Source organism: Rhinolophus sinicus, chromosome 2 (genome assembly GCF_057876585.1).
Source record: "Rhinolophus sinicus isolate RSI-liver-muscle chromosome 2, RSI-T2T, whole genome shotgun sequence".
Taxonomy (NCBI): Eukaryota; Metazoa; Chordata; class Mammalia; order Chiroptera; family Rhinolophidae; genus Rhinolophus; species Rhinolophus sinicus.
This window is the reverse complement of record NC_142502.1, coordinates 105,472,843-105,493,159: the sequence shown is the minus strand read 5'-3', so window position 1 is coordinate 105,493,159 and position 20,317 is coordinate 105,472,843. Positions and strand designations below refer to the sequence as shown.

The window sequence follows — 20,317 nt, the reverse complement described above, 5'->3', positions numbered from 1 at the left end:
TTGCTGATCTTGCCAGATAGACAACGTCCCTTCCTGTGGCGGTTTCACTCTGGTAGAGACAGACCTCGCGCTGAATAACTGTATTGTGTAAATACGCGCTTCTGCCCAGTGCAGGCTTCCTCTCCTGAGCCCCCACCTTTGTAGGTGTCAGGCCCCTGTCTCGCTGTCTGGGGCAGTGTGTGGAGCACAGCTGCACCCTGTGACCCCATCCCGTTTGCCCCCCAGGAGCACATCGCCAAGCAGTTTGGGATGATGCAGTCCCAGATTGGCTACGACATCCTGGCTGAAGACACCATCACTGCCCTGCTGCACAACAACCGCAAGCTCCTGGAGAAGCATATCACCAAGACCGAGGTGGAGACCTTCGTCAGCCTTGTGCGCAAGAACCGGGAGCCCAGGTGGGCCTGCCGCCCTCCCCTACGGCACCCATTCCCTTCTCCCTCCACCCCTGCCCAGGGTAGAAAGTCCGCCACTGCTGGTTGTTAAATACTGAAATACTTATGCCTCTGTTGGTAAATTGCCACCTCTCTGAAGCCCCAGCTGCCCCCCGCCCCTCACTGGGCACCCTCCCAAATTAGGCCCAATCTAGCAACAAGAGGGCTGCCACCTGATGCAACAGGGCCCTTAAGCCCTTCTCTGGTGACAATGTCGGTGCCTGTATTGTTGTTAAATATTTTGAATATCACTCCTGTCCTTGTGCCTCCTTTATCCCGACGCCCCTGGACCCCACCTAGGTCCCCCCCTGCTGCAGGGTGGTATCCATGGATTGTGCTGAGCAGCCCATCTCCAAGCTTTGGGGAGGGAGCAGGACCAGTCCCTGGTCCAGGGAGCCTGTGCTGCCAGCTGGGGAGAGCGGGCTTCGTCCTCAGGCCAGCCTCTGAGCCTCCTTCCCCACTCCTGTTGTCACCACCCCAGGTTCCTGGACTACCTCTCTGACCTGTGTGTGTCCAATCACATTGCCATCCCCGTCACCCAGGAGCTCATCTGCAAGTGTGTGCTGGACCCCAAGAACAGTGACATTCTCATCCAGACCGAGTGAGCAGGCGTCCCACACCCAGGGCTGCGCCCTGCCGGCTCCCCAGCTGCCTGAGCTTGGGCCCCGTCTGGGTTCAGGCTAGAACTGGCACTTGTGCTCTCTGCAGATACGTCCCTAGTACCTGCTGTGTGCCCGCCTCTGTGCTGGCACTGTTGGTAGGGGTGTGGAAGGGGGCACAGAAGGGTGAGCCAAGGCTCCTGCCCTTAAGAAGCTCAGGGTCTGTTTGGGGTCGTAAGCTGGAGGCGGGTCCCCCATGGAGGCAGCATGGGGGCCTGACTGGCTCTCCGCCGTGCTCTGGGAGGAGACGACTGTGGCCGGGCCTGCTGGGGAGGGCTCTGGGCGTGCGTCCTGCCCCCGCCCTGCGCCCTGTGATGGATGGCGTTGGTCTGCAGGCTTCGGCCGGTGAAGGAGATGGCCCAGTCCCACGAGTACCTGACCATCGAGTACTCAGAGGAGGAGGTGTGGCTCACGTGGACCGACAAGAACAACGAGCACCACGAGAAGAGCGTGAGGCAGCTGGCACAGGAGGCGCGGGCCGGCAATGCCCACGACGAGAACGTGCTCAGCTACTACAGGTGCGCCTGCCCAGCTCCTCCCTGCACTGCTCCTGTGAGCTTTGGCCTTCTCTGGAGGCTCCCACAGCTTCGAGGGGGCCTCCTGCCTCCACTGGCCTGCAGTGCAGCCTCCCCCAGGGAGACTACGTGGAGCTCGAGCAGCACTGGGCGGCCATGAGACCAGGCTCAGCTCAATGATAGGCCTGAAAGAAACCCAAAGCAGTCTCTGCACATATGCTTTAAAAACAAGAATACTAGATAACCCTTGTCAAATGCTCACTGTATACCAGGCACGGTTCAAAGCCCTTCATCCATCTCACAGCAACCCTGTGACGTAGGGACCATTATTACCTTCATTGTAAAGTTGGGGAGACAGGCACAGAGACGTAAAGGAACTTGCCCAAGGTTACGCAGCTGTCCATGGAGAGCCACGGTTCAAACCCAGGCTGCCCGGCTCCAGAGCCGTGGTGGGTAATGCAGGGCTGAGGAGGAAGCAGAGGGCGTGATGTCAGCCGGTGCAGGACAGAGCTTCCCACAATCTGCATTTCTGCAGCTCTTCCATCACTGTCTCCCCCTTTTCACTGGCTGCTCACCCTTCCCTCCTCTCCCGCCCAGTCTTGCCCTCACGCCCCTGCCTGAGGCCCGTTCCTCTCACTGCACTCTTCTTTTCATGTCCCTGCCTTTCTCTCTGCCATCCCTCTTCCCACGAAGACCCGTCCTGGCTGAGCCAGAAAGCATTCTCATCCTTAGCAAGTTGGGGGAGATTTGCAAATACTCGTAAATCTAGACTTTCCTTTCACGTCTCTTACTCAGAATTGTGTCCTTCCTGTGACAGTGGCCGGTGCACGCTTTAGCCTAAGTCGCGTTGCCACTGTCACGGGTCCTCCACAAGCCCCCCAGTCCTCACTGCCCTCCTGCCAGGTCCTCACCCGCCTCCCTGCCCCTCACCCGCCTCCCTGCCCCACAGGTACCAGCTGAAGCTCTTTGCCCGCATGTGCCTGGACCGGCAGTACCTGGCCATCGACGAGATCTCGCAGCAGCTGGGCGTGGACCTGATCTTTCTGTGCATGGCGGACGAGATGCTGCCCTTTGACCTGCGTGCCTCCTTCTGCCACCTGATGCTGCACGTGCACGTGGACCGTGACCCCCAGGAGCTGGTCACACCTGTCAAGTTTGCCCGCCTCTGGACTGAGATCCCCACAGCCATCACCATCAAGGAGTGAGAGGGGTGGGAGAGGGTGGGCCAGGCAAGGTTGGGGTGGGAGGATCTCAAGGACCCTCACGCCTCGCTGCCTCCACTCCCAGCTATGATTCCAACCTCAACGCCGCCCGAGATGACAAGAAGAACAAGTTTGCCAGCACCATGGAGTTCGTGGAGGACTACCTCAACAACGTGGTCAGCGAGGCCGTGCCCTTTGCCAACGAGGAGAAAAACAAGCTCACCTTCGAGGTGGGCTGGGGCTCAGCGGGCTCTGGCTTGCTCCCTCACTGGTTCTCACTTGATCCCAGGGGTAGGGGTGGGACCCATGACCTCACTTCCCTCAGTTACCTTAGCAAGTACAGAGGGACAGTATGGACTGCTGGGACTCCCCAAGGGAGGCTTCTCTCCTCATCAGCTGGGGCTGGGTGGCAGGCCACTGCCAGGAGCCCCATCCCTTTCCTGCATCTTTGTTCTATCTTCCCCATCATAGCCTCCTTTTCAGGCTTCTATTCCTTAGTAACCCACTGGGGTGGGGCTGCTCCTGTCTGGGACCCTTGGATCCATGTTCAGGCAGCCCCACTGTCTTAGGGGAACCTCACCCTTATTGCATCCTTTTAGCCCTGGTTTCCTGAGCTGGCCCCGCCTTTCTCGAGGCCCCGCCCATCACGCTTTGGTCACGCCCATGCTCACCCCGCCCCGCCCCCTCTCCACAGGTGGTCAGCCTGGCGCACAATCTCATCTATTTCGGCTTCTACAGCTTCAGTGAGCTGCTGCGGCTCACGCGCACCCTGCTCAGCATCATCGACTGCGTGCAGGGCCCCCCAGCCATGCTGCAGGCCTTTGAGGACCCAGGCGGTGAGGCTGTGAGGCCATCCACCATCCCCCGTTTCTCAGTCTCCCCTTAGCACCGGAGGTCCTCTCTGATCACACTCCTGTACAGCCGCCTCCTGGCTCTGCTGCAAGGGGGCGTCTTCCTGCCCAATCCCCTTCAACCTCCGCTGGACCAGCAGGGCTCCCTGCGCAGGCACTGTGGTGACCCCAGGATCTGGGCGAGATGCCTTCCAGTACAACTTGGTCTTGAGGGAGTAATGAGAGAGGAGGGGAGACACAGGCCTTGCCTGGGGAGCTCGCAGTCAGATGGAGGGACACAGCCCTGCCATTGGGGAATATAGGGAGTAAGGGGGGGCAGGCTGAGGGAGGAGTCACAGCCCTGTCATTAGGGACATGCCAAGGTTGCGTAAACTGAGTTAAAGAAAAAGTGCATAGAGACTGACACCTGCTTTTTAGTGCGCTCCAAACATTCCCCTCAGCTCCTTATGCTCTGTAGCAGCTCTCATGATTTCCTGCAATGGAATGATTAGTGATCTCCCCACACAGTTCACCTTTGCCCTGGCCCTCCTTTTTCCTAGATTTGGCTTAAAGCTCACCTCCCCCAGGAAGCCTTCCTGGGTTAGCCTTGCCCTTTCCTTAGCATGGCTTTGCCCTGCAGTTAGTTGGTGGAGACAGAGTTAGCCCAGGGGCCCCTCCGACGCCCCTCTGTTCCCCACTCCTCAGGCAAGAACGTGCGGCGGTCCATCCAGGGCGTGGGCCACATGATGTCCACCATGGTGCTAAACCGCAAGCAGTCTGTCTTTGGTGCCTCCAGCCTTCCTGCTGGTGCTGGGGCTGCTGAGCCGCTGGACAGAAGCAAGTTCGAGGAGAATGAGGACATTGTTGTGATGGAGACCAAGCTGAAGATCCTGGAAATCCTGCAGGTGGCCAGGCCAGAGCATGGTGGGAGGTGCTGGGAATAGGGCAGGAGAGAACGGGGAGGTTGAGTGGGGTATCTAGCACTGGGAGGCTCCAGGATGATTGGCTGTGTAACCCGGTGGTTCTCATACCAGCAGCATCAGCCTCACCAGGGGACATAGATATGCACATTCTTGGGTCCTGCCCTAGACTTATGCACCACAACCCTGGAGAAGGGGCTCAGTCTGTGCTGTGACACGCCCTCCCAGTGATTCTCGTGTGCACTAAAGTCTGGCTCCATCCCCCTACTGCACAGACGAGGAAAGGAACAGGGAGGGGACTTGCTTGTGGTCACACAGATTTTGAAGCACAACTAGAGATTTGAGAGCCAGTTTCCTGGCAGGGCAAACACAGTCTTCCGTCTTCTGGGTTTCATCTGAGACTCCCCGCAATACTTGGGGAAGGGGTTGTTAAGGTCCTGAGAAGGGATAAGGACTTTGCTTTTGCTTTGCTGCCCCCAGAGGACAGGTGGAGTAATGCAGTGACCTCCGCTGGGACTCAGTATGGGCAGGGCCTGGTCAGGAGTCAGAGGAGGGGGCTTCTGGGTCATTCCCGGGCCTGGGGCTTCCATATCTGAGTTCTGGGCTGTGGCCAGAAGCTCTGTGCCCCATGAGGATGGAGGCCAGTCAAGGGTGTGTGCAAACCCTGGGTCCTCACCCCCGCCCCAAAGTGGCCTCTACTGCCTCTTCACAGTCCTTGGTTTCCCCCCACCCGCCCTGGGAGCCCCAGGGTCTGTTTGGCAGAGTGGGATGGGAGGACAAGAATTGGCCTTTGGACCTGGGGATCTTCCTTCCCTTTCCTGTAAGCGTCCAGCCTGGGAAAGAGAGGCTGAGTGGTCTGGGGTGGGGGCGTCTCGCCTCATTCTAGAGGAGGTACAGGAGCTGGGGAGAGGGTGCCCTGGAGCTCCTTGGGGAACAGGGTCTTGACTGTTTTGTTATGACGTCCTGGAGCATCCCTGAAGAGCTGTGCTGAGACCCCGGCATGCTGGAGCTCATTCGGGGTACCTGTCACCTTCCGGAAGTGGGATTGGCCGCCTGTCCTCAGAATGTCCTCTCCTTCTCCAGTTTATTCTCAATGTCCGCCTGGATTACCGCATCTCCTACCTGCTGTCCGTCTTCAAGAAGGAATTTGTGGAGGTGTTTCCCATGCAGGACAGTGGGGCCGACGGCACCGCCCCTGCCTTCGACTCCACCAGTGAGCCCCACCCCTGCCTTCACCCCATCCCAGGCTGAGGCTGACTTACCCAGGGGTACCAGTGTGTGGAGCCTGGGGGACACTGGGGGCCAGCTCCCCAGCCCTGGCCCTGTTTCCCAACCTCCAATGGCCTTTCTTCTCCATTGTCTCATTTAATTGCTGCAGTGAGGGGGAAGGGCAGGGATCATTCCCTCCATAGAGGGGCAGGGACTTGCCCAAGACCACAGCCAGTCAGAGGCTGAGCCACATCAGGACCCTCAGGCCAGAACTCTGCTCTGGCCCCTGCCCTGGTGGGTTCCACTTCAACCCCAGGAAGGGGCAGGCAGAGGGCTGCCACCCAACCAGGTGGGGAAGGGGGTGGTTTGAGTGTCTCCCTGCTCCCTCACCCCTGTGCTCACCATCTTTCCTGCACATGGACCCCACCTGCCCCCATCTGCCCCTCTTGCTCCCCACAGCTGCCAACATGAACCTGGATCGCATCGGGGAGCAGGCGGAGGCCATGTTTGGAGTAGGGTAAGGCCAGGGTTGAGGTGTGGGGGGATCTTCAAATCACGCCTGGGGTTGTGTGGGGTTGCGTGGGTGATGCCAACACAGGCTTGAGACCCCCTCGGAATGGTCTGCATTTCCCAAGGCTGGGGCTGGCCTCTCCCTCCCTGTTATACCCCCTGCAGCCCCTTACCAGGACGGGCAAGGGGACCCCTGGCTATCTGCCCAACCCCAGTGATAATAGGGCCACTTGGGGCCCACTGTCACCATGGTCACTCCCCTGCCTCCAGGCAGGACAGTTGTGCCTTGTGCATCAGGACTTGGCCAGGTAGCTGGGAGGACGTCTCCCCCACCCCAGGCCCCAGGGATGTGCGGTCTGCTCCCCAAAGGGCTGGAGTGGGGAGAGGCTGCCCAGGAGTTGGGGGCTCACCCATTTCTACGCTGCGCCCTTGGCGTCTAGTGAAGCCTTTGGACCCCTTCTCAGGTGGCATTTGTAAATTGATAACATAAAGTGCATAAAATTACAAAGGAAACCAGTGGTACTGAGATAGTTATCAAACTATTGAAGAAAACAAATGTGAAGTGACAGATATATATGTGCCTGTTTATTAACACGTTAAATAACAAGCTGTGCCGAGGTGTAATTAGTACCATTACTCCGAAGTGGTGATGGATGTAAACGATATTTCACAATTTCTGTAACAACTCTAAGGTGGTGTGAAAACGTCTGTGATTTTTATTGGTGACAAAATCACAGGTACCACTAATTTTTTCTCATTAAAGGAAGTGCTACCTTTTAGTTAGAGGTTGGTAAAAATAAAGATGTAGTTTTTCCCCATCTCTGTTCATGGACCCCAATTTCTGTCCATGAATCCCCCTTGAATCTTTGCTTCAGTTGCTTAATCAAGAGGTGCCCTGTGGGACCTCAGGGGGCATGAGGGTCACTTGGGGAGCTCAGGGCAAAGGCTGTTTATAAACTGGTGAGAAAAACGTCAGTATTTTTAGCATATATGGCACTGGGCGCTGCATGGGTGGCAGGGAGCGTGCGTGTCCCCTGGGACAGCAGCGCCCACCGTGCCCACACCCGCTGCTGCAGGAAGACCAGCAGCATGCTGGAGGTGGACGACGAGGGCGGCCGCATGTTCCTGCGTGTGCTCATCCACCTCACCATGCACGACTACGCGCCGCTCGTCTCGGGGGCCCTGCAGCTGCTCTTCAAGCACTTCAGCCAGCGCCAAGAGGCCATGCACACCTTCAAGCAGGTGCTGCCCCCGCCTCAGCTCCCTGGCCCTCAGGGAAGGGGAGGGAGGCCCGAGGACCACCAGGCCCCGGCACCGAGCAGGCAGGCTGCCCTGGCCACACACTGGCCTACGCTGGGCACTGGGGGTTAGCAGTGATGGAGGAGGTGCTCACAGCTCAGAGGGGAGCTGGAGACGGACATTGGGGTTCTCGGTCTTGCTGAGCTCCTTAAAGGTGAGTGCCAAGTCTTGGCCACTATCTCCTCTCAGCCTTAAGGCCTATCGTTTCTTATGATGTGGACAGCACTTTACAGTTTGCAAGCTCTGTCACGTGCACCTTTGCTAAGTGCTTCAAATCACGCCTGGCACACAGTTAACCCTCACCGAGGTGACTGGTTTTGTTATTGTGATGTCATGTGGTCTTGATGGCTCCCTGTGAAGTGGGACTAGCATTTAACGAGTGCTTGCTGTGTACCCAGCACCGAGCATTGGACTGGCGTTCATGGAATTCTCGCAGCAGCCCTGACAGTGTGGTTACTGCTCTCATTCCTATTTCACAGAGGGGGCAGATCGAGGTCCAGGGATTGAGGTCCTCCCTTACCCACTGGCCCGGAGTGGGTAAGGTGGGAGTCAGGGTTCAGGTCCCTCTTTCAAGCCAGCATTCAGTGATGACAGAATGCTCTGTCCTGCCCTGGTTAGGGTCCGATTGAACAAATGACAGGCCATAGTAGCAAGTGACACGAGTCAGTGCGTGACTGAGGCCAGGTGATGCGTCAGCTCACGACAGGCAGTGCAAGCTGGCCTGAGGCCATCAGGGAAGGCTTCCTGGAGGCAGTGGACTTAGGGCAAGGCCATAAACATTGGCTTTGGGTTGGTGGAGAGGAACCGCGGTGGAATGGGGATGCCAGGAGCAGGAGCCTGGAGCAGGGCAGGCACCGGGACTCGACCTGGGCTGCAAGTGTCACCAGGCAAGGCTGTCCCTGACCTTCAGGTGCAGCTGCTGATCTCAGCCCAGGACGTGGAGAACTACAAGGTGATCAAGGCGGAGCTGGACCGCCTGCGGACCATGGTGGAGAAGTCGGAGCTGTGGGTGGACAAGAAGGGCAGTGTCAAGGGCGAGGAGGTGGAGGCGGGCGCCGCCAAAGACAAGAAGGAGGTGTGTGGGGTTGCGGGGAGCTGGGACCGGGCTCCCTGGATGGGCGGGTCCAGGCTGACCCCAATCCCTGTGCCCCCAGCGGCCCACGGATGAGGAAGGCTTTCTGCCCCCGCCTGGGGAGAAGAGCAGTGAGAACTACCAGATCGTCAAGGGCGTGAGTGGCCGCGGTCCCCAGGGATGGGGTCTGCCTGCCCTGGAGGCTTCGGGGCCAGGCCTCTGTCTCCTCCCAGCTCTGCTGGCCACTGGCCCTCAAAATAGACATCTTCCAGCTTTTCCTGCACGTTAAAAACAACCCTGCCACGGTCCAGATGGAATTATTGTAAAGCCTAAGGAATTTAATGAAATTCCATTTCACAGTCATATTGTTCTATTTACTTTTATGGGTGGAATTGGGTTTTTAGTGCTCCCCTGCCTTACGATGATCTGATTCAGTGGCCGTGGCCTGCTTCCCCCTTCCTGTCTGCCGTGTGCTCGGGGACCCCTACGGCCGTGGTGGGCAGGGCACTCTGAGCAGCCTGAGGGGTGGGCTGGGGGAGGGGAAGCCTGAGGAGCAGGGAAGGGGCTCTGGCTCACTCCTCTCCCCTCCAGATCCTGGAGCGGCTGAACAAGATGTGCGGTGTCGGGGAGCAGATGAGGAAGAAGCAGCAGCGGCTGCTCAAGAACATGGATGCCCACAAGGTCATGCTGGACCTGCTGCAGATTCCCTACGACAAGGTGACCTCTGACTTCTGACCTCTGGCTCCTCAGGGCAGGTTCACCCTGAACCCTGACCTGACCCAAACCACATCCCTAAGGCTGACCTATCCTCGACTCCCCTGACCTTTCACCCTGACCTGTCTGTCCCCAGGCCCACCCTGGCCCGACTCCAGACTTAGCTTCATCTCAACCTCTGACCCGCAACCTATTGCACATTTCCACACCCTGACCTGGGGGTCCAGCTTTCACCTTGAACCCAGGCCCTGACCCACCCTCACACCTGTCTGAGTCAGGCCCACACCCGGCCTCGCCTTCCTCCTGTAGTGGGCCCAGCACCCTCTCCCCCCTCTGTGCCCAGGGCGATGCCAAGATGATGGAGATCCTGCGCTACACACACCAGTTCCTGCAGAAGTTCTGTGCGGGGAACCCCGGCAACCAGGCCCTGCTGCACAAGCACCTGCACCTCTTCCTCACGCCGGGGGTGAGGGCGCAGGGCGGGGGCGCCGGGGTGGGAGGGGCGGGGCCCGGACCCCTGTGTGACGGCTGCCCTGCCACCAGCTCCTGGAGGCGGAGACCATGCAGCACATCTTCCTGAACAACTACCAGCTGTGCTCCGAGGTCAGCGAGCCGGTGCTGCAGCACTTCGTGCACCTGCTGGCCACGCACGGGCGCCACGTGCAGTACCTGGACTTCCTGCACACGGTCATCAAGGCCGAGGGCAAGTACGTCAAGAAGTGCCAGGACATGATCATGACTGAGGTGAGGGCGGGGCCGAGGGGCCCATGGGACTTGGGTGGTGGCCACAGAGGGGGGACCCGGGCGCCCAGACCCAGAGCTAGAGAAGCCAGACAGTGCGTCACGAAAGGATCACTGGGATGCTGGGTGTGGAGGGGCCGCAGAGGGAGAACTAAGGTCAAGAGGCAGGTCTCGCGGAGCTCAGGCTGCAGCCTAACAGAACGTCAGTGGGGCCCAGCAGTTAGGCACCCACTAGGACTCAACTAACAGGCCTGCAAGATCTCAGACATGCACTCCTTCCTTTATCATCTATTATCATTTATTTAAAAATCATGAAGCACCTGCTGTGTGCCAGGACCGTGTATACCTGGGCAAGTCAGTCAAGTATAAGCTTGGAGGGATGTGGGCACGTGGACCATGCACCTGGCACATAGTAGGTACTCTGTAAACACCTGATAACTGAATGCATTGCTAGCGCCCCAGCACCTGGCACATAGTAGGTACTCTGTAAACACCTGATAACTGAATGCATGAAGGTGAAGGGCTGAGTCTAACTCCAGAACAGACGTGGTCTCTGCCCCGGAGCATCTTATAGTGTGGGGTGGGCAGGGGGAGAAAGGAGCAAACACTAACGTGAGATGAGACACTGCGTACTGAAGTGCTATACAACGTTAATTATGTATTGCTATTATTATATTACGTGTATTATATAATCGCTGACAGGAGAGAGATGCAGTGTGTGCTCTTCGAGGGTTTAAATTAAATGCTGTGGGAGCACAGAGGAGGGAGGAGATGAGCTGGGCAGGGCAGGATTACAAAGGGCTTCCTGGAGGAGGCGCTTCTGAGACAAGCCCAAGTGGAACTTTTTTCCTTGGGGAAGAGGGTGCACTTTCTGGGGCCAGGGATCAGTATCTCTGTTGGCAGAAGGCCCCAAGGGCCAGGGAACCCCAAAAACTCAGGGGATGTTTCCTGAGTGTCGGGTGAGGATAGGGGTCAGAGTCTCAATCTCCCTGGTAAGTTCAGAAGAAGGGGGCCCAGGCCTTGCTGCACTGAGGGGCTGACACGTGCCCCCCTCCTGCTGGCAGCTGACCAACGCAGGTGACGACGTGGTGGTGTTCTACAATGACAAGGCCTCGCTGGCCCACCTGCTGGACATGATGAAGGCCGCCCGGGATGGCGTGGAGGACCACAGCCCACTCATGTACCACATCTCTCTGGTGGACCTGCTGGCCGCCTGCGCCGAGGGCAAGAATGTGTACACGGAGATCAAGTGCACCTCCCTGCTGCCCCTGGAGGACGTCGTGTCGGTGGTGACACATGAGGACTGCATCACCGAGGTGGGCCCGTGTATCCACAGGGGACACAGGACTGGGAGAGGTGGCTGGGGTTGGGGGAAGGCCTCGGGGGTGAGGGGTGCTAGAGCCAGCCCGAGCAGAGCAGTCTCAGGCCTGCGTGGAGGGGCAGGGAGAGGGAGGGAAAGGAAAGTGGGGAAGGGGCCAGGAATGGGGAGCTCGGGGAGAGTGGTGGAGATTGGGCAGAGAATAAGGGGCGGTCGGGAGGAATGGGTGAAGTGTGGGGGAGAGCCTGGGTGGGCGGGCCTGCGTGTGCCCCTGACCCCCCGCCCCGACGGCCCAGGTGAAAATGGCGTACGTGAACTTCGTGAACCACTGCTACGTGGACACGGAGGTGGAGATGAAGGAGATCTACACCAGTAACCACATCTGGACACTGTTTGAGAGCTTCACCCTGGACATGGCTCGGGTGCGTCGGTGTGGGGGCGGGGCCTGGGGCCGGACTGTGGTGGCTGGGGGCCCGGGCAGCCTTCTAGGGGTGGGGGTGGGAGTGGAGGGTCCGTGTGTTGGATGCCCCCAGGCATCGCTGTCTCCTACCCCAGGTCTGCAGTAAGCGGGAGAAGCGCCTGGCGGACCCCACCCTGGAGAAGTACGTGCTGACCGTCGTGCTGGATACCATCAATGCCTTCTTCAGCTCCCCGTTCTCTGAGAACAGCACCTCCCTACAGGTGAGCTGCTCCTGCCCAGGCGGCTTTTGTGTAGGGAAGGGGGAAAAGCAGAATATATATTCCTATTTGCTTGTCATGCAGAAAGATACAATGGGAGGATATACGAGAGTATTAGGTGTCCATCCTGTGTCACAAATGACCCCAAAGTTTAGCAGTTTAAAACGACAAACACTTACTATCTCAGTGTCTGTGATAGCAGTTACAGTGGGAGCTCTACCATAGAATAGGAATTCCTAAATTCACTGGGGTGGCAGGGGACGCCTGGCAGCACTTACTCACCAAAGACAAGGTGGGCATGTACCACAATGGCCAGCAGAGCCAAAGCAGTCATCAGGGGAGTCTGGTGCACGGAGAACTTGGGCGTTGATCACGGTGTCCCTAGAACTGAGATAGGTGGTCAGCCTTCTAGAGACAGCCTTCCGTCTTAGAAGCAGAAAAGCTCCGGGCTGTGAGCAGAGGTTTGACTTGCCTCACTGAAAGACTCATAACCCCTCAGTCGATTCCCAGACATCACAGCCCCAGAGCCCCTTGATGGAAAAGAGCCAGGTTCCCTTGAGAAAGGAGCCTGCTACACCACCTGAGTCATGAAGTAACCCTGGAAGGATATACAAGAAACCAATGAAAGGGACTCCCTTCCTACAGGTGGAGAGCCTGGGAGTGGAGTGGGGATAGTATGCTGAGAGTTGTCAAAAATGTTGAGTCCTACTCTCCCAGCAAGGGTGGGTTTATTTTGCCACGTGTGTTTGGGCCCTTGGACCTCTGTGGGACTGTGGGACTCTGGTCATTTGTATCAGCTTTGCCTGGCTCTCAGCCGCAGGGCAGAATGTGGGGCAGTGGGGATGGTGAGGTAAGACTTCTCAAAGTGCGCCTTTTAATTACCTGTCGGTCTTTGACCCACGTAAGTAAATATATCACCTTTTCACAACATTAATTTATTTAAAAATATTTTTAAAGGAAGAAAAGGGTCAGCAGTAGGGCTGTAAGCCTCAGGCCTGGACCTTGGGGAGTTCTCATAGAGCTGCCGTGTACAGTTGGGCAGGTTGTGCACTGCTGAGGAAAGGGGGTGTCTTTTTCCACCTGGCACAGAGGCACATGGTTGCAGTGGAGGCTCTGTTCCTCCACCCATGCTCATTCTCAATGGGCCCTGTTCCCTGGGCCTGGGCGGCCTGTGGTGGAGGGTGGGCCAGGCTGCAGCCGCACGTGTGTTGCTTCTTGCAGACACACCAGACGATTGTGGTGCAGTTGCTGCAGTCCACCACACGCCTGCTCGAGTGTCCGTGGCTGCAGCAGCTGCACAAGGGCTCCGTGGAGGCCTGCATCCGGACCCTCGCCATGGTGGGTGAGTGTGCCAGGGCCACTGGCTAGCTCCAACCACCCTCCCTTCCCTTCGCCAAGGGACGCATGCCACACAATAAGCATGTTATCCCTAAGCTCACCCATCATCTGCTCCCAGGTGGTTCTCAGTAAGTGCTTCTTGGTGTCTAGCTAGCATCTTGGTGATCGAGAGCAGCTGTTTTCTCCCGAGTCAGTTCCCCGAAGGAGAATGTTGGGTGACATTCCCCCACCAGAGTTTTTTTGTGCTTGCACATGGTCTCCGGCAGGAGGGGGGCCTGCAGTTTGTCAGGGAGAGTTAGGGAAGGGGAGAGAGAAGGTGTGGGAGAGGAGAGAAGAGGAGTCAGGGTGGGGCCGGGGTGGCATCAAAGAGGCAGAAACATGTTCTTTTTACCTAAAAGGGAAGAGGGCACCTCAGTCCAAGTGGGGCCCCAGACCCCCGGCCTAGTTCACCTTGTCCACCAGTACAGCAGCCCTGGGCGTGGCCCCCAGGCCGGTTGAGCCTCCGCACCCCTACCATCCCTCCAGTACCGCACCCCACTCCCCATCCAGCCAAAGGCCGAGCCATCTCCCTGCCCATGGACCTGGATGCCCACATCAGCTTGCTGCTCAGCAGTGGTGTCAGCTGTGTGGCTGCTGCCCAGCGGAACGCTTCCAACTACAAGGCGTCCACACGGACCTTCCCCCGGGTCACCCCCACCGCCAACCAGTGGGACTACAAGAACATCATCGAGAAGCTGCAGGTGGGTGTGGGGTGTCCTCCACGGGAGCGACTTTGGGAGGGTGTGTACTTGAGGAACCACTCTTCCTGTGCTGCCCACATTCCCTGGGAAGGGGCTGGTCAGCTCTTCCCCTCCTCGGGGGCTGCTAATTGTAGGCCCTGGGCAGGGGACTAAGGGGCATCATTCCAGGGGACCCAGGAGAACCCAGGGTCCACAAGTGGGGTTCGTATTCATAAAGAGGGTCAGGACACCCCTCAATCCTGACAGGACACACTTCTGTCCATGCTTTTGTTGGCCTGTAAAGGAAGTCTGGTGGCTTATTATCCCCATGTGGCAGGAGACAGGCCCAGAGAGGGCAAGGAGTTTGCCCAAGGTCACAGAGCAAGAGGAGGGGCTAGGAGAAAAGCTAGGGCTTGCACTCTCAGCCAGGGGCTCTGAACAGACATCTGCTTTGTTCAGGGCAGTTCTGTGGGCCCAGGGTCCCTCAGACAGGTGTGGGGCAATCTGTGGGGCTGTTTGGTGATGGGGGGAATGGCAGGCAAGCCTTGGTCGTCTTTTGGGCCTGAGTGGCCTGTAACTCGCCCGGCGGTGACCCTGCCCTGCCCACCCCAGGACATCATCACGGCCCTGGAGGAGCGCCTGAGGCCCCTGGTGCAGGCCGAGCTGTCCGTGCTGGTGGACGTCCTGCACTGGCCCGAGCTGCTCTTCCTGGAGGGCAGTGAGGCCTACCAGCGCTGCGAGAGTGGGGGCTTCCTGTCCAAGTGAGTGGGATGGGTCGGGATGTGGAGGGAGCAGGGGTGCAGCAGCCTGAGACAGGGAATGGCCCTGCAGGGCCTAGCCGGCCCGCAGGTCAGAGGGCGGGGGCAGTGGCCGCAGGGAGGCAGTGGGGCTGTCCTGACGGGCCCCTTTCCTCCCCGGCCAGGCTGATCCAGCACACCAAGGACCTCATGGAGTCGGAGGAGAAGCTATGCGTCAAGGTGCTGCGGACCCTGCAGCAGATGCTGCTCAAGAAGAGCAAGTATGGGGACCGGGTGAGTGCCCAGGCAGGCTGGGTGCCAGCGGGCTGGCCAGGGGCTCCAGGGGCTCAGGGCCAGGACTGGCAGGCCAGTGGTTGCATGGTGAAATGTACCAGTGTGGGGCCTCGCTCCCTCCTCCCCAGGGCAACCAGCTGCGCAAGATGCTGCTGCAAAACTACCTCCAGAACCGGAAGTCCAGCTCGCGGGGGGACCTTCCGGACCCTGTGGGCACTGGTCAGTACTGCCTCCCCCGCCGGGTCTCTGGGCGGCCCATTGGCCCAGGACCTGGGTCCTCCCTCCCGCTGCCCCGCCCCATAGCTCCCCCTCAAGAGAATCCCCCTCCTCCAGGCCTGGACCAAGACTGGTCAGCAATTGCAGCCACCCAGTGCCGACTGGACAAGGAGGGGGCCACCAAGCTGGTGTGTGACCTTATCACCAGCACCAAGAATGAGAAGATCTTCCAGGAGAGCATCGGCCTGGCCATCCGCCTGCTGGACGGCGGCAACACTGAGATCCAGGTGTGGGGTGCTGGGGCTCGCCTCCTTTGGGCGGGCGCCTCCAGCTCAGGAGGGGGATGGTGCCAAGTTTCTGAGGCCATGGGGCTTGGCTGCTGCGCTGGGTGCTGGCGGCCATTTCGAGTCTGGCTGCCTGTGGGCGGCTTCACCTCCCACATCTGCCCCTTTTCTATCCACGCACTCTCCCTCTGCTGCTGCCGGGCCTGAGCCTGTCTCCCACCTTGCTGTTCTCCATTACGTCCACCAGCCTCTGCTCGCACCTCCTTCCCTCCTCTTCCACGCCCTCCATGTCTTTGTTGCCCGATTAGAGGCCTACCTCCTCCAAAAGGCCCTCTCTGCTTGCTTTATCTCCTTCTCTCCTTCCTTTCAGTAAGTCTGCATCGATTGCCTTCTGTGTGCCTGGCAGTGTTATAGGTACTAAGTATTCAGCAGTGAAAAAAAGAGACAAAATCCAGGTTCTCTGGGCACTTACATCCTCGTGGGGACAACAGTCAATAGCGTAATCCCTGTGTAACATGGACAGCATGTTAGCTGGTGGTCATTCAGGCAGGGGCTCAGGAAGTGCCGCGTGAGTGAGGGACGTCTTAGATGGAGTGTTTGGGGAAGGCCCTCGGGGTGGACATGTGGGCAGTGGGCAGTGGCAGGGCGAACTGGGCAGACCAGGCAGCTGCCACGAAGGCCCTGACTACGAAGTGGTGGCCGTGGCTGTAAGGGGATGGAGGACACGTGAGTGGTGCCCCCTGGGTCAGAGAGGTGGCAGGCCGTCACATGGCCTTGTGGGCACTGTGAGGCATGGCTTTTCCTCTGGGTGCGATGGGGCCACTGCAGGGTTTCAAGCAGAGGAGGGACACGACTTAGATGTCAGAGGGACCCCTTGGCTGCTGTGGGAACAGCTGAAGGCCAAGGGCAAGCGCAGAAGGCGGTCAGGCAGCTCGTGCCAGCCTTCAGATCACAGCACAGCAGTTACAGGCCCTGGCCCTCCACTGCCCCCACCCAGCCTCAGTCTGGCGTCTCTGGCTTCCCCACCTCGGTCTGGTTTGAGCGTGTCTGGGGACCCATCTCTGCCCTGTCCTTGTCCTGCAGCATAGGATGGAGGTCTTGGGTCTCACCCAGGGCTGCTTAGAGCTAAGCCCAGCTGAGGCTGCCCCCCCATATCACTGTCCTCCCCCAGAAATCCTTCTACAACCTGATGACAAGCGACAAGAAGTCAGAGCGCTTCTTCAAGGTGCTGCATGACCGCATGAAGCGGGCCCAGCAGGAGACCAAGTCCACAGTGGCTGTCAACATGAGCGACCTGGGCAGCCAGCCCCGTGAGGACCGGGAGCCGGCAGACCCCACCCCCAAAGGTCAGGGTCAGGGCCAGGAGCAGGGGTACAGGGTGGGAGTGCTGGGTGCGGTCAGAGGGTACAGGTGAGGGCATCACAGGGCCCGGATAAGGGCTTAGGACGTAGAAGAGGGGGCTCAGGTGGGAACATGGTGAGGGTGAGCCCTGGCTACGCCAGCAGCCCCAGCCTCACCAGGCCTTGTCCTGCAGGCCGAGTGGCCTCCTTCTCAATGCCTAGCTCCTCATCCCGCTATTGGCCGGGCCCCAGCCTGCGCCGGGGGCACGAGGTGGGTGAGCGCGTGCAGAGCAATGAGATGGGCGTGTCCGTGCTCATCATGCAGCCCATCCTGCGCTTCCTGCAGCTGCTGTGTGAGAACCACAACCGGGACCTGCAGGTCAGCGCCACACGCCCGCCCCTTCCCCTGCCCTCCAGCCCCTGTCCTCCGCTGTGCACTGATGCTCTGTGCCATCCTCTGGCCTGGGCACCACTGCTCTGTGGCTGGTGATGTCCTCACCCCTGCAGCACGCAGGATCGCGGTCCCCCGCAGGCCTTTCCCCGCCTGCTGGAGCCGTGCCACGCCCCCCCATCTGTGCTCTGCAGAACTTCCTGCGCTGTCAGAACAACAAGACCAACTACAACCTGGTGTGCGAGACGCTGCAGTTCCTGGACATCATGTGCGGCAGCACCACAGGGGGCCTGGGGCTGCTGGGGCTCTACATCAACGAGGACAACGTGGGCCTTGTCATCCAGACCCTGGAGACCCTCACCGAGTACTGCCAGGGCCCCTGCCATGAGAACCAGGTGAGCCGTCGGGGTACGAGTGGCAGCCGGGTGGGAGGATGGAGCAGGCTGGGCAGGGGCGAGACTGAGGCCTCTGGCTGCCACAGTCCTGAGGGGCCTGGGCCCTGTGTCCCCCCACTGCTCCTGCAGACCTGCATCGTGACACATGAGTCCAATGGCATAGACATCATCACTGCGCTGATTCTCAATGACATCAGTCCCCTGTGCAAGTACCGCATGGATCTGGTGCTGCAACTCAAGGTGGGGCCCGTGGCCGCCCCTGTGAGTGCATGGGTGTGCATGTGCGTGTGCACATATGTGACGTGTCGAGTGTGCATATTGGTATGTGTGCAAGCATGTGATATGTGCAGGTTGCATGCAGATGTGTAATGTGTGCAGATGTGTAATATGTATGTTTTTATGTACTCCTGAGTGAACGTGTGAGCAAGCATCCTGGACATACACTTACGCTAGAAGCAAACATAGTCTCAGTTGATCCGAGGGGCTCCTGTGTGTGTGTCTGTTCTCTGGTTGGGGGTGGGGGGTGCGCGCCTGCCACAGGGTTGGGTGAAGGTGGCGTTGTTGGAGGCCTGGATATGCAGGACACTGCTCAGCAAGCCCTGGGGATTGGTGGGGAGTGGGGAGGCCAGGAGAAGCCGTTATGGAGTACTGAGCAGAGGAGATTGTGGGGGGTGCTGGGGTCCTCAGACTGGCCTGTCTCCCCCCCACCCCAGGACAATGCCTCCAAGCTGCTCCTGGCCCTGATGGAGAGCCGGCACGACAGTGAGAACGCCGAGCGCATCCTCATTAGCCTGCGGCCCCAGGAGCTTGTGAGTCTGGGCGGGTGGGGAGGTGGCAGGTCACTGTTGGGGTGTGTGGGCATCGGGATTAGGTCCCAGCCCGCCCTATGCCCCAAGAAGAGGGCATTCGAACAGGCACTGCTCCACTAGGTGGACGTCATCAAGAAGGCCTACCTGCAGGAGGAGGAGCGTGAGAACTCAGAGGTGAGCCCACGTGAAGTGGGCCATAATATCTACATCCTGGCGCTGCAGGTACCAGCCCCTCCCCGTGGCCCTGCCCCTGGTGATCATGTCCCCCAGCAGTCACACTGCAGTGACTGGCACTGTCTTCTCGGTCAGCTCTCCAGGCACAACAAACAGCTGCAGCACCTGCTGAAACCTGTGAAGCGCATCCAAGAAGAGGAGGCTGAGGGCATCTCTTCCATGGTGGGGGCCCGCATGAGGGCGGGGCTTGGGCCTAGGGGCGTGGCTGGGCGGGAGAGTGGGTGGGCAGTTATCTGCGGGTGAGGCTGGGAATTGAGGGCGGGGCTATGACCCGAGGTCAGGGATGAGGGCAGAGCTGAGACCTGAGAATGCGGCTGGGGGTGAGATGGGGCGGGGCCAGGAACTCGGGGCGGAGCTACGGCTCGGGGGCGTGGTCGATCTGGAGCCGAGCTAGAATTGCGGGGCGGGGCTAAGGACGGCCTGTGGCCGGGGGTGAAAGCGGGCCTTAGAAGTGGGAGCAGTGGGTTTGCGTGGGTCTGGAAGCCTGGATCAGGACTTACGGCGCACCTGCGCAGGGCTGCCAAGGGCGCTGACTGTCCTATAGGATTCTGTGGACATGGCTCTCTCACTCCTTCCGACCTCTTTGGGGCCGGGTCTTAGTTGGGCTGGATCTGGTCTGACTTGCAGGTCACACACTAGGCTGTAGTTGAGAGCTGGGCTCAGTCCTGTGGGGGGCTGCCAGGCCTGACCTCAGCCCCCTCCCCACCCCCAGCTCAGCCTCAACAACAAGCAGCTGTCACAGATGCTCAAGTCCTCGGCGCCTGCGCAGGAGGAGGAGGAGGACCCTCTGGCCTACTATGAGAACCACACGTCCCAGATTGAGGTGGGGCCTGAGGCAGTAGGGGCCCAGGGAGTGAGGGCCGGGAAATCGGCCTCTGGCGTCGGCCCCAGTGTGACCACGTGCCTGTGTGTGCCCAGATCGTCCGGCAGGACCGCAGCATGGAGCAGATCGTCTTCCCGGTGCCTGGCATCTGCCAGTTCCTGACGGAGGAGACCAAGCACCGCCTCTTCACCACCACAGAGCAGGATGAGCAGGGCAGCAAAGTGAGCGACTTCTTTGACCAGTCCTCCTTCCTGCACAACGAGATGGAGTGGCAGCGCAAGCTCCGCAGTGAGGACCCCGGCAGGGGGGAGGGCAGGGCTGGGCCTGGAGCAGCTCCCTGAGGCCCCTGAGGCCTCCCCCGCCTGCTGGTGGGTGCCTCACCCCCGTCCCTAGGAGGGCTCCAATCCTGAGGTGGGGCCTGGAGCTTGTGGGGGCAGTGGGCCCCGTGGGGTGGCCCTTACACCAGCCCGCCACCCCCTCCCGCAGGCATGCCGCTGATCTACTGGTTCTCCCGCCGCATGACTCTGTGGGGCAGCATCTCCTTCAACCTGGCGGTGTTTATCAACATCATCATTGCCTTCTTCTACCCCTATGTGGAGGGCGCGTCCACAGGTCAGGACACAGGGACTCACAGCC

At 59.4% G+C, this 20,317-nt stretch overlaps 1 protein-coding gene across 2 annotated transcripts in view; it reads left to right on the top strand.

Annotated features, from left to right (window-relative positions):
* The window catches only part of ITPR3 (inositol 1,4,5-trisphosphate receptor type 3), a 63,051-nt gene that overhangs the window by 35,186 nt on the left and 7,548 nt on the right, over positions 1–20,317 (top strand). Inside the window, exons 16-49 of one of the 2 annotated variants that reach the window (XM_088795826.1) lie at positions 226–398; positions 916–1,035; positions 1,429–1,611; positions 2,558–2,809; positions 2,896–3,040; positions 3,505–3,646; positions 4,346–4,545; positions 5,644–5,773; positions 6,229–6,286; positions 7,356–7,521; positions 8,489–8,653; positions 8,733–8,807; positions 9,242–9,367; positions 9,708–9,830; positions 9,908–10,108; positions 11,170–11,421; positions 11,720–11,845; positions 11,979–12,104; positions 13,323–13,443; positions 13,965–14,179; positions 14,771–14,919; positions 15,081–15,189; positions 15,318–15,408; positions 15,523–15,692; positions 16,861–17,035; positions 17,224–17,408; positions 17,615–17,815; positions 17,945–18,055; positions 18,529–18,624; positions 18,745–18,846; positions 18,934–19,020; positions 19,571–19,681; positions 19,777–19,969; positions 20,168–20,293. In XM_088795826.1, the coding sequence (XP_088651952.1) occupies positions 226–398; positions 916–1,035; positions 1,429–1,611; positions 2,558–2,809; positions 2,896–3,040; positions 3,505–3,646; positions 4,346–4,545; positions 5,644–5,773; positions 6,229–6,286; positions 7,356–7,521; positions 8,489–8,653; positions 8,733–8,807; positions 9,242–9,367; positions 9,708–9,830; positions 9,908–10,108; positions 11,170–11,421; positions 11,720–11,845; positions 11,979–12,104; positions 13,323–13,443; positions 13,965–14,179; positions 14,771–14,919; positions 15,081–15,189; positions 15,318–15,408; positions 15,523–15,692; positions 16,861–17,035; positions 17,224–17,408; positions 17,615–17,815; positions 17,945–18,055; positions 18,529–18,624; positions 18,745–18,846; positions 18,934–19,020; positions 19,571–19,681; positions 19,777–19,969; positions 20,168–20,293 (5,005 nt within the window). The remainder of the gene's footprint in view (positions 1–225; positions 399–915; positions 1,036–1,428; positions 1,612–2,557; positions 2,810–2,895; positions 3,041–3,504; positions 3,647–4,345; positions 4,546–5,643; positions 5,774–6,228; positions 6,287–7,355; positions 7,522–8,488; positions 8,654–8,732; positions 8,808–9,241; positions 9,368–9,707; positions 9,831–9,907; positions 10,109–11,169; positions 11,422–11,719; positions 11,846–11,978; positions 12,105–13,322; positions 13,444–13,964; positions 14,180–14,770; positions 14,920–15,080; positions 15,190–15,317; positions 15,409–15,522; positions 15,693–16,860; positions 17,036–17,223; positions 17,409–17,614; positions 17,816–17,944; positions 18,056–18,528; positions 18,625–18,744; positions 18,847–18,933; positions 19,021–19,570; positions 19,682–19,776; positions 19,970–20,167; positions 20,294–20,317) is intronic. The other variant, XM_074332805.2, reaches the window with a different exon arrangement.